The sequence below is a fragment of the Nestor notabilis genome, unplaced genomic scaffold, assembly GCF_000696875.1.
Source record: "Nestor notabilis isolate BGI_N333 unplaced genomic scaffold, ASM69687v1 scaffold10901, whole genome shotgun sequence".
Taxonomy (NCBI): Eukaryota; Metazoa; Chordata; class Aves; order Psittaciformes; family Psittacidae; genus Nestor; species Nestor notabilis.
This window is the reverse complement of record NW_009913370.1, coordinates 32,477-44,767: the sequence shown is the minus strand read 5'-3', so window position 1 is coordinate 44,767 and position 12,291 is coordinate 32,477. Positions and strand designations below refer to the sequence as shown.

General features: G+C 44.5%; 1 protein-coding gene across 1 annotated transcript in view; it reads right to left on the bottom strand.

Annotated features, from left to right (window-relative positions):
• The window catches only part of FLI1 (Fli-1 proto-oncogene, ETS transcription factor), a 33,401-nt gene that overhangs the window by 20,844 nt on the left and 266 nt on the right, over nucleotides 1-12,291 (bottom strand). The window contains exons 2-3 of the mRNA XM_010023173.1: nucleotides 5,319-5,473; nucleotides 1,703-1,906 (exon numbers count right to left, since the gene is read on the bottom strand). Of these exons, the coding sequence (XP_010021475.1) occupies nucleotides 1,703-1,906; nucleotides 5,319-5,473 (359 nt within the window). The remainder of the gene's footprint in view (nucleotides 1-1,702; nucleotides 1,907-5,318; nucleotides 5,474-12,291) is intronic.

Sequence of the window (12,291 nt, the reverse complement as noted above, 5' to 3'; positions counted from 1 at the left end):
GAACAAATGGACAGCAGCAAATGCTAAAGGTGGCAAATGAATCCAGGTCTTCAGGCTTATTATGCAGTGAGATTCAGATTTTCATTCCTCTGATACTCTCTTTGAACACCCCAAGCAATGGAGATGCAGAATTCGACTCTTCTGCCAACCTTTTCAAGTTCAGCCTGGTTCTTTGATTCAAAGCCCATACAACTCCTCCTTCATCTCTTTCTGTCAATCCTCAAGTCTTATCAGTAAGGCAATTCAAGTGTCTCACTTGAGTATTTATCTTGTGGGAATTGAACAACTTTTCCAGTTACAAAGCATCTGTTTTGCCCAGCCAAAGTCAGCAGGTTTGGCCAAAGCAGTGCTGACTTTAAGAACTGCCTTGCCATTTCCCATAGAAGTGTGTAATTCTGTATGCAAACCTTAGTTAGGAGGTTTGGTTGTATCTGCAATCACCTCAAAGTGGTCTGTGAACACTTCGCTGATGAAACAGGATGAAATGGGCAAATCATTTTGGAGGGGAAATGATTTTTTGGTGAAGTCGTAAGGGACAGAAACTGTTCACGTCCAACAATTGGGTTATTTGTTGTGAATCATTTCCTTGGCTCAACTCCTCCAAAAAAATAAAGGTGGGGCTTCCAGAGGCACCCATCTGTGATCTAACTCCTGTCCCACTGTCATCTATAAAACTCCCACTAATTTTAGCAGAGGCAGTGCTGAAAAGCTTTGAAGAAACACCCTAAATAAATGCTGCCTCGCTGCTTTATTGCACTGGCCAGATGGAGACATCTTCCGTGGCTTTTACATCACAATTTGATTGCTCAGTGGAGAAAATAGACTTTTTCCTTTCCCTCCCTGCCCTCCTACCTTGCTTTATGGCGCTTCCTCCTGATTTTTCAGTCCTCAAGTAATTATACTCCTACAAAAGCTGTTTCACTTCAAAAAATGTTGGAGCATGTAGCATTTAGCTCTAATTCTCTGGCCTCATCATAACACAATCATCCCTAGCACACCTTAATGAAGAAAGGAAATGCTTTTACCTCCATTTTACAGATGAAGAGGAGGCAGCTCACAGCTTCTCTCTTAAGGGCTTAATATGGCATACTCTAGCATGGGGCAGAGAGCAGCAATAAGGAGGTTCAGCAAAACTTGTTCTTTGAGTACTAGGCAGTTTGCACAAAGTCTGCTTCAGCACATTTACATTTAGGGAATCGCTCCTGTATTTTTAACTCTTTTCAGTAGATCTGGGCCTCCAGAAACACAGAAAACCCCCAACTCCAGCCAGTTGTGGGTCCTGTTTTGAAGCAGTGTTTACCAGAAGCCTTAGGGGAAAGTGCACAGCCCTCGAACTGCAAAGCTTTGGGATAATTTGCACATGACACATCAGTTAATGTTTGGTTTAATCTCCATAGCAAATCTATGAATTTTTATCACACAGCTACAGATGGTTTTATTATCTGTAAGACTATCTAATCTTCTTAAGAGTCCTGCTCAGTTCTTCACCTCCCTGATAGCACCAGTAACTCCATCTAAGTTAAAATTAAATTTCCAAGCCACTTTTTACTCCTCCTTTCCTTGCTTGCTCTCTCTGCTTGCCTTTCTATGTTCTTTCTTCCTCACCCTTGCTGCTATTTATCCTGCAGGAAGACCTCTAGGAGTTTAATACAGCTTCTCAGTGTGTCGCGCTAGGGCTGGGCTATGTCAAGGCAATACTTACTTTCCCTGAGGTAACTGAGGTGAGACAACAGAACTTCTGTGTTGTAGAGGGAGGTGGTTCGAAGGAAGTCATCCTTGTTCATTTTGCAGAGCTCCTTGCCATCCATATTCTGAAAGATGGTGGTGTCAATCTCCATTAATCCATATTCCTTTATAGCCCATTCCAGCCACTGGCGCACGTGTTCCTGGGTCCATAGGGTGGGATCTGGCAGGAAAGTACAAAGGGTAGTAATGCTATATGCAAGCCTCAAGCCTCTAGCACTCACTGTAGCCCAGTGAAGGCATTAACCATTGTTTCCACAACCAAATGTATTTAATTTACTGATTCCAATGCATTTTGCCAAGATGAACAAGTACTGTGCTATAATAAGACTTAAGGCACTTAAACTGATCACATTGGTGAGTTCTTTTGATTGACTTCCACCTGCCTGACTCTCATACCTAAGCTTGGGAACAATATTAGTGACATTTGACTGTGACTTTTCTCACTCTGGAATAAAGCTTCCAAAAGCAAACTCATCCCTGTGAAAGGGTATGTCACAGCTTTGGTTCTGCAATGCTATAGAATGACATCAGTGCTGTATAAGTCACACCATCCTTCACAAGCACATTACAAAGTCCCGACAGATGGCATTTAAAAGTCTGAGGATGGTGGTATTTATGGTCAGCAAAGAGACTCTGAAAAAGGAAGAATATTATTGCTTAAACAGAACAGCTTGCCATGTATCTCTGAGTCACAAATGTTCACCCCGCTGACAAGAACACAGTCCTACCTCCGCTAGCCCTGGAAAACCTATTGGAGGGCAATGTGGATTTTATACTGTCTCATGCATCATTATCAACTGTCAGCAAAGCTCCAGCTGTGGAATCTTTATTAGTGGCGGTGACGTACGAGAGAGATTGAACCCGGCTGGAGTTTCAGACCCCATGGTGACGGTTTGCTGCATCAGTGGTTAAAAAAAGAACTCATCCTTTGGGTTTTGCAAAGAGCATCAGATCAGAAAGTCCCAGCGAGAATTTGTGCCACGATACCATTTTACAGAGTCATTTTCAGAGCGTATCTACACTTTCAGATGTTTCCTGTGCTGCTTCTCCTCATGGATCCCATCTCAAAACTTAAGCTGCAAATTCATGTTCTGTTGCAGCTGGAGAGGACTGCAAAGGCACACTTCAACTTTGGAGATGTTTGATCTGTCCATCACAGCTGGTACATTCCTCTCACATAAACCTCCAACACCTCAGGTCCTGAGGCAGTTGAGACAACAGAGCAGAAACATGTACCTGGGAGACTGTGCTTTGGGGAGGGACAAGAAATGCCTCTGCCACACATCTTACAGTATATAAAGCAGTTCCTTTGCCCAGGACTGTAAACTGCGTGTGCTTGGGCTGCAGGGATCCCTTGACAGAAAAGATCAGGTAGTGGCTATACCTGGTGCATTCCTGAGCACCTGAGTTCTGGAATAACAGCCTGAAATGGAGAGTAAGACCAAGGAATATTGAAATTAGAACCCTGACATTTCCTGGGCTGCTTAATGCTAAATTCTAACCATGGCAGTTATAACCCCACACCTTTGCTTTGGGAAAGAAAGATGGATTTCCTCCATGTTTTGGCAATGGCTGATTTGAATTCTGCTTTCGAAGCACTGGCAAAAGACTGCAAATTTTACAATGCAAGTATTCAAGGGGGATTCTTTTTTTATTTATTTATTTTTTTTAATTGAAAGAGTTATTTGTCTTCAGTTTTGAAAAGAAAAAAAACCCTCAGCATTTGGATGGCAAAATGAATCTGTGGTCTCGCTTTAAGCAAACACTTTTGAACTGCAGCTATTTGTTCAGCCTGTTTATCACTGCAAAAGACACTGAACAGTCTCTGAAAAGCTGCCTTCTTGAAACATGGCTTAGAGTTCATTATTATTACTATTGCAAGCCTAATGTGACATTATTCTTGCCTATCTTCACCCTAATGCACTATAAATCTTTACTCTGGATTATATTAAAATTTCCCAATGCCTTTCTTGGATGAATTTGGCCTCATATCCTGCAGCCAGAGATCTGGGATCACGCTCATTATTGTCTTCCAAAGTCTGGTAAATCACTGCTGTTTCACAAGGATCTCAAAGTTTTGATTTGTATATGCCCATGGGGAGAGAAAACCTCCTTTTTTTGCTTTCCTTCAAGGAAGGGATTTTAAACTCTTTCTTCCACTGAGGGCACTAAAAGGAATTTCTCCTATTTCAACAACAGTGCTAAATATTATCTCACCCTTGGTCTTTTCAAACATGCATAAATAGCATGCTAAAGAGCAGGATGGAAGTTCCCTCTTGAACATCCTTAATAATATAATGACTAGTTGGTATCAGCTAACACCTTTCTAGGCAACGTGATGCTGAAAACACATCTCATACTGTCACCAATTTGGTTAGCCAGTCCCTCTAAGCAGATCCTAACAACAGCTTAAATGCCACTTTGAGATTTCCTGTCAATCTTTTACTGCCTTCTCTTCACTACATTCAGTTCAAGCTTTTCCTTTTCATCCTAAATGGCAACCAAATGCTTGGGAATTGTCATCTGTTCGTGGTCAAGCCATGATCAGAAAACAGAGCTAAATTCCACGAGTACATTTCTTTCTGCCAACATCTGTTTGAATCAGCTACAATCCTTGGTGAAACCCTCACAACACTGGGTGAGAAAAGCTGCACCCCATGAAAGCAGTGGATGTTCTGGTACAGGGCTTGGCTTACAGCATCTCCCTCGCTGTAAAGTTCCTGGGCTAGCCTGATTCTATCTCTGGTGTTTATAACCTTTGCAGGGAAAAGAATCCCTCTTGTTCCAGGCTCAGACTTCACCACTTGCCTGCCACAGCAGCTCTCATCCTCAACTATCCAAATGCATCAAATGCATCCTGCCAATTGCAGACAGCAGATGCGGATGTAACATACAAACAGAGAGCTGCACAGGAATGTTTCTGTGGAACAAGTTTTGGAAGGATAATGCAGCTCCTGCTATATATGTTTTTTCTGTTTTTCTCCTTCTAACAAAAAAAGCAAACAAAAGAGCTCCTTTTGAATCAATGTGACATGAAAGTGCATCTGGATCCTGCAGAGCACCATGGGAGTTAGAATTTGGGTCCGCTTCATGCTTATTCTTGCCTCTTTGATCATACTACACATGTCCTAGGAAGCAGATTCTCCTCTAACACATGACAGGAGTTGGATTTGGTTCAACACACCAAAACAACACTTCAGCCCAGGAAAAAAGAAAAAGAAGGAAAAAGAAGCAGCACTAATCATCCACTTCTTATTCCAATTTAATGTAGAGCATATACTGGGACACAGGAAAATTCCCATCCCTGGCAGTGTTCAAGGCCAGGTTGGACGGGGCTTGGAGCAACCTGCTCTAGTGGAAGGTGTCCCTGCCTGTGGCAGGGGCTGGAGCTGGATGAACCCAAACCAGGCTGGGATTCTGTGATTCCTACTAGCCAGAAACTCTTGCATTTTCCTTACTTTTTACATGGTTTGTAAGAAAGAGCATTCCTCAGAGAGTGGATAAACAAGCCCTATCTGTTCAGCTGGATATTGCAATGAAATATGACACAAAGACTTCGATGGTGGTGGTACCTGCTGGGACAATGACTCTCCTCTCGTTGGTGGTCATGTTGGGAGGAGGCCCGTTCTTCTCGTCCATGTAGGTGCTGTAACTCATGGGGTTGGACTCTGTCCCTGCTCCGATGAGCTTGCTGCATTTGTTCACACTACAGTCTACGGGGGACTCCCTGAAATGCAAAAGGAAACAGACGACCCATCATTATTACGCCCCTTTCATCCCTGCTGTAGCAGAAGGAAGTTTGGGTTATGGAAATGGCAAGTTCCTGGTCTATCGGTTACGTCCTCACTCCCCCTTCATTCTTTATTGCTCAGCTTCATTTTAGCATCCGTTTAGATACACCCTGATGCTCCTAGGAACTCTTGTTGGACCATATTGCTTTTGCATTGTGTTAAAAACAGCCCTGCACACCTTCTTTCTGCAGAGCCTATGAAGTGACAGGAAGGCTGTTACTTCCCACCTCATGACACATATGCTAATCATAGATAAAGATACCCCCTCCCTTTATTTTGTTAATGAAGACCACAAAACACCCCCACCAAAATGACAGGGTCGTTGCAGGAGAATACAATCATATTAGCATGGTAACTCAAGAGTCATTTATCCAGGGCTGAATCTTGTCTGTTCTGAGCAGTGAAACAGTCCCAGGCTTGTCTGCTACTTGGATAGGAAATCCACAAAGCTTAGGTGCCTTAGGCATGAGTCAGGGACTTCAGACCACAGAAGCGGTGTGCAAAAAGGACTCTGGCCCTAGTTTTACTTCTGAGGTGATGGAGTGGTGAGGAGGGAACATTTAGCAACTCAGGTGGCACTGTGCTAAGACCTGGACTACACGCAGCCCCTTGGCAAGCAGGAGGCTTTCTCTGTCCTGCTCTGGGAGAATTACGAGCCTCCAAACCACAGAAAGGGAGCACAGATTTTGTTTTTCTCCAGCTGCAGTACTAAGTCATGCTTTTAGCTCTAGAGATCACTTAGAACACCAGTCTCCAGCCTGCCACATGCACACAGCACGTTAAGAAGGCACCAGGGAAGGGCAGCGTTATTGCCCTCACCTTTACAAGGGTGCATTAGTGTGCAACCCTGAGGCAAAGCGAGCCCAGATCCAGTGCAGTTGAGTCCACCTCTTGAATGGCACAGCCACCCTTCTTCTCTGCCAGCAGCAAAGTGGCTTGGGGGGGAAAGCATTTGTTGAAGGGTAAGAACTACAACCAAATCCCACCCTCTGAGTTCAGCTGGCAAAACATCCACGGTTGGACACTCAACAAATTTGTTTCTTAATCTGAATTGGGGGGAGGGAGAGGGAGAAATTACCGAGATTCAGTTATCATGGCTGGGAGATAAATGCTCCACCGAGATATTCTGAGGCAGATGGTAATTTTTTCCTCATGTCTTACTGAGGGAATGTTGCTTGAAAATGGAAATAAGATGTATAACTTACACATGTTCGAATTTAAGGTTTTACTATTTCGCCTACTGTTTTTCCAGGCAGGGAACCAAAATCCGCCTTCAGAGAGGCAAACTGCTGAAGTTTTAATGTCCCCGTGGCAGCCAGAGGAGAGTCTGAGCAACTGCAGGGACACCGGGGTTTTCACAGGGAATGTGATCATTTCTAGCTCTCTGCTCAAATACTCCGTGTCAGGTGTTAAATGCTGCCTGTACTGGCAAAGAAAACGCCCTGGAGCAGCACAGAGGATCTTATTCTTTCCCGAGGTACAGCCTGTCCTGAGAAGACTCAGTGAAACGGCGAGAGCATCCGTGCTTTGAGGTGTCAGACTGTTGGGCTTAGTGCTCGCTGTGCCTGGGAGGTGACCAACCTCCTCGCCTGGCCTCCCTGGAGACCAGCTGTGACATTAAATGGTGTGGGCAGACCTGAACACACACACACAGCCCCGCATATGGATTCCCACCTGCCTTTGGGATGAAGTTTTCCCTCCTTTGGACACAACAGTAGGCACTTGGCAGCGCCGGCACAATGACCTGCTGCTGCCTCAGGTCCTTCTTTTGGGGTTCACTCTCACCACCCTGCTCTGTAGTTGATTTCCCTGGAAAATAACCCTCGCTGTTGAGATATGCAGTATTTACTCCCCACTACAGTCCTGCATTCACCTCAGGGGCCAACACAAGAAGGATGTGGAGCTGTTGGGTCGAGTTCAGAGGATGCCACGGAGCTGCTGCGAGGGCTGGAGCAGCTCTGCTCTGGAGCCAGGCTGAGAGAGCTGGGCTGGGGCAGCTGGAGAAGAGAAGGCTCCTGAAGGGGACACCTTAGAGCAGCTCCAGTGCCTAAAGGGGCTCCAGGAGACCTGGAGAGGGGCTTTGGACAAGGGATGTAGGGACAGGACAAGGGGAATGGCTTTAGCCTGCCAGAGGGGAGACTGAGATGAGCTCTGAGGCAGAAGCTCTTCCCTGTGAGGGTGCTGAGGCGCTGGCACAGGGTGCCCAGAGAAGCTGTGGCTGCCCCATCCCTGGCAGTGTTCAAGGCCACATAATGCTCATGCCAAACTATAGGATATATCCAGACTCTCAGATAATTACATCTTCTGCAAAGCCTATCTGCCTAGGAGTATGCATGATTTCCAGTGGCATGAAATGATACACATGCAAAGCCCACAGGGACCTTGGCTGTTTCTGCTCTCTCTGCACATGACTGATACAGCAGAGTCACAGAAATAACACCAACACTGTAAGATATCTCCTCAGTGGTTTTGTGATGGTTTTTCATTCTGCAGACTCTTGGCTTGGCAGTTAGGACCCTGCCCATCCTCTGCCTTGCTCTGTAAGTCTCAGCAGCCAAAATCGGACAAAAAAGTATCAAAGACAGATCTGAAAAGAAGTTTTAGGGACTGAGGGGCCCTTAGCAGACCCTGATGCACTACTGTGGCAAGAGAAGCCACTCAGTTAATCATAAAGGACATTAAATGTGCTCCAGGTACCAGATTAATCCTTGCCTTTTCACACTTGGATTTCAAGTGACTGTACACGCTGGACTTCCTCAGGTACTTGGCAGAAAACGTAGGTGGATAAATAATAAATAAGATAAATGGATATAAGCTGCTTTCACAAGATCTCTTAAGTATATTCACTGTGGCAGTGACAGAGTCCAAGGAACATGAAGCAGGACTCATTCCTACTGTCCTTCCAAAGACTCTTCATTCCAGCAGCTCCAGTAACAGTCTCTGGGGATGCCAAGAGCTTGGTGTTTTGAGAAAGTTTACTCTAGACTGGCCAAAATGGACAAGCAGCTAGCCTGGCACTGACTAATAAATCCTCTGTAAAGCTCCAGCCCTGTTCCAGATACCTGGAAAGAAAACAATCACTGTCCTAGACAGGGCTTCTGTCTAGGAATCACCTTTAGCTTTCATTCAAAGGAGCAAAATAAGGGATGCCAGTGATTTCTGAACCAGCCTCAGCTGTGGTCAGTGTGATATTTCCTCCCTCTCTCTATCCCTTTCTTCCTATCCTTTCATCCCTCCTGCCTTTCCACCTTTTATTCTTTTTAAAGTTGCCACTTTCAGTGTAAGGCCCCATTTGGCCACCTCAGCTTTAATCTTTACCCTTGAAATTAGATTTTAATGTTGGGGTTTTTTTCCAGTGAAGGAAGTAAGAACAGACATACTGTGATACTGCCTGTGGTTCCCTCTTACATGCAGGGAACGGAGCCATCAGGGCAGAACCACAGCTCCTCGAAACTTGCATCTAACCACGCTTTAACCTGCTTCTCATCCCACTCTGGGAATGCCTCAGGAGAAGGTTCACACTGAAAACCACTAAGTCTACACAAAGAAGGGTGGAAAGGATGGGAAAAGACAGACAGGTCAAGTCAAGCTGCATGAGGAAAGCACAGAGGCTCAGTCAGGTCTAAAGGAATCATGCTTATCACATGCAGGTAAACGCAAACAGGCTGCTGGGGACTGGAACAACCCGGCGGATCCCACTAGAGGGCTCACATGCTGCTTAAAGGGGATTTTTGTTATCGACATCATAGATGGTCCCTTTGTTTTGTTTTGAGCACATTCTTGGAGCATAAAAACGTTTCCGACATCCCTGAACCTGAGAATTATTTTAACCTTCTGAAGCAAGAGAATGTCTCCAAAGAATCTGCAAACTTTAATCAGGGGGTTTCTAACTATTAATCGGAATTTAAAATGGGAACAATTTTTTGATTTTAAAAATAGAAATTATTGTATTTCTATCACAAAAGCATCTAAAGTGCCCAAGAGAAATCCAGGCCTAGTCTGTTGGGAACTGTACAGTGTAGGAGACAGATCTTTCCCTGAATGGGCTATAAAATAGAGACACAAACCCAGCAAAGAATAAGGATTGCACACCACGTTTCCAGTTCCCGAATGGATGCACGGAGAGATAGATGGTATCTGAACCCATGGAAAAGATGGACTTCTACTTTTAGTTTGCTACAAATACAAGACCATTTCCCTTTCCCAATGACTAAGGGCATGAAAGAAGCACAAAGACTTTAATTCTTCAACGTTGGATTTTAACTGTCTTGTGTTTGGACACTGATCATTCTGAAACACAAGTGCAGCACTGAGTTTTGTTCTGAGCAAGTGGCTGTCTCTAAAGGCAAGAGCAGATTTTGAGGCCACACACTGCAAGTCCCATCTTCTGCCCTAAAACATAGACCCCTGCCACTGCCTGAACATCCCATGTACACAGCCAGTATGCAGCTATCTGGAATATTCTTTCCAATTTTGGAGTAAACCAGGAAAACCTGACATGGGGTACAAAGCTGGCCAGGGTTTCCATGTTGTTTAGCACTAGCAGGTTTTGTTTAGCCTTCAAAACAGGCTTGGAGAGGTTCTTCAAAGACTCCTTCTCTCACTTTTCTGAGGACCAAACCAACTCATCACACTATACCTCATGGCAGTCAGACCTGCTTCTAGTTGCTAAGAAGAAGAGAAGCTGGACACTGTCCCTTGCTCCCTCCACTGTCCGCTTTCCTACAGCTTTATCACTCCCTAGAGTACATAAACCACTCTCTCAACAAGCAGAAAATGCTTCAAATACAGGTGAAACACAGAATAAAGGCTGCTCCCTCTAATGAGGCAGCTGGAACCCGCTAAGAGAGCGTGCTTGAAAAACAAGAGAGAGGAGAGGCAGAAAGAGAGGGAGGGAGAAGAGGTTTTGTTATTCAGTCTGCACTTGGAGTTCATTTGTATTGAGGTTGGCATTTGCCTCTCAGATGGTTTTGCCAGGCAGCTGATAGGCAGAGGGACAAGCAACTGGAGTGGTCCAACCCCTAACAATGAACTGCGATGGACATGAGGGAAAAGGGAAAAGTTTTAGCCATGAAGAGGAGAGGATGGATAAGTCAGATGAATGTTCTCATTTCTTGGGTGGATTGGAATTCTTGTGCCAACAAGTTATCAAAAGGCAAGGTTAGAAACTATTTCAGTGCTTGCTTCTGACATTCAAAACAGTCTTTTTCTACTAGGTTGAGAAGTTGTTGCCCCTCTTTTACAGAGACTGAGGACACTTGGTTTCTGCCTAAGAATCTTGCAGTCGTGAGTAAGCCCATAAAGAAGGATTTCCTTTCTGAAAACTTCCTTTTCTTTCTAAACACACTTCTGGAAGGCCTTTCTCCATAGGCATCAGAGCATTTACAGTTGTTAATGGAGCAGTTTGTCCAAGTGGTATTATTTCCCTTTCTTTCTGGGCAGATGAGGAAATTGTAACACAAAGACCACAATGGAAGGACAGCCTGTGTTATCTAGGGATAGTGTTTTTCCAGAAAGAACTAATTTTCCCATCTTTCAGCCTCAATCCTAAGCTTGGAAACACTAGTGCAACAATCCATGTAGCTCTTATGAAGTCCAGAAGTAACCCCGAGGCACAACCAGGGCAAGACCAAATTCAGACCATGAACACCATCAAAGACCAACTGCCACAAAGACCTTTATCTTGTAGTAAAATCAGCATCTACTGTATACTTACTAGGGAAAAAAACATGCCGCTGTTTGAAGTCTTTAACACCAGCATCTCACCATAGAAGTCTGAAAGTGCAAGGCTGCTTTCTGTTTCAAACTCTGCACTTTGCTGGGTTCTCAGAAACAAGAAAAATAGGCTGTTGCAGAAGCCCTAAGCGAAACTTAAAGCAGAAAAGCCCTCAATTGTTTAACTGTCCTTGTACAAATGTTAGAGGTGTTTGTGACTTTGAAGTTAAAATCAAATTTAAAAATAAAAGGAACTCTAAAACTAATGCTAAAAAAGAAATTTCTGCACCTAAAATTCTGTCCAAGAAGGTGACTTTTTTTTCCTAGGCTTTGGACATGTAAAAATATTTCTAGAAGAGACAATCTGACCTGTGATAATAAAATGTTTTAAAGTCTTTATCAGATGATCCATCTCCCTCAGCACTAACTACAAATGATGGGGAGCAGACCTCCTACATCTTTGGCTGTAGAGGATACACCATAACTGGTGTGCCCTTGATGCTCATATCTCCTCCTGAACTCTCTTGTTTCACCACTGGTCACACATATTCACACAGAAGACATGGGTATTGTGCCTTTTGTTTTGTTACACCTCATAGGCTGCCATGAAGGACCTTGGTCTCCTCTTTTTCCCTTTCTCCATCATATAGCTCTCCAGTTTCCTATGGTTGCTTCTGCCTTAGTGGAGCACAAATCTAGTCAGAGATGCAATAAAGAGTGCCCTTTCGCTAGCTTCACCCTGAAGTACTGCTATAAACGCCACCTATTAGTGCGTGACTCCATCTCCATGGAGCATTTGTGGGATGCTGAACTAAGTGCTGAAATGCGTAGTTTACAGCAGTGTCTGCAGCATGAACTCTGTCCTGTCCCAGTCTGTGCAGCATTCATGGAGACTGGCAGGGCTGCATGCTGCAGAACTGCGAGAGCAAGACCTGCAGGCCATTAAAACATGAGTGACATTCCCAGGGATGTGGTCCTACACAAAGAGCGGAGTGTTGACACGCAGGACAAGAGCACGAGTGGACGATTCCGGCTTTGC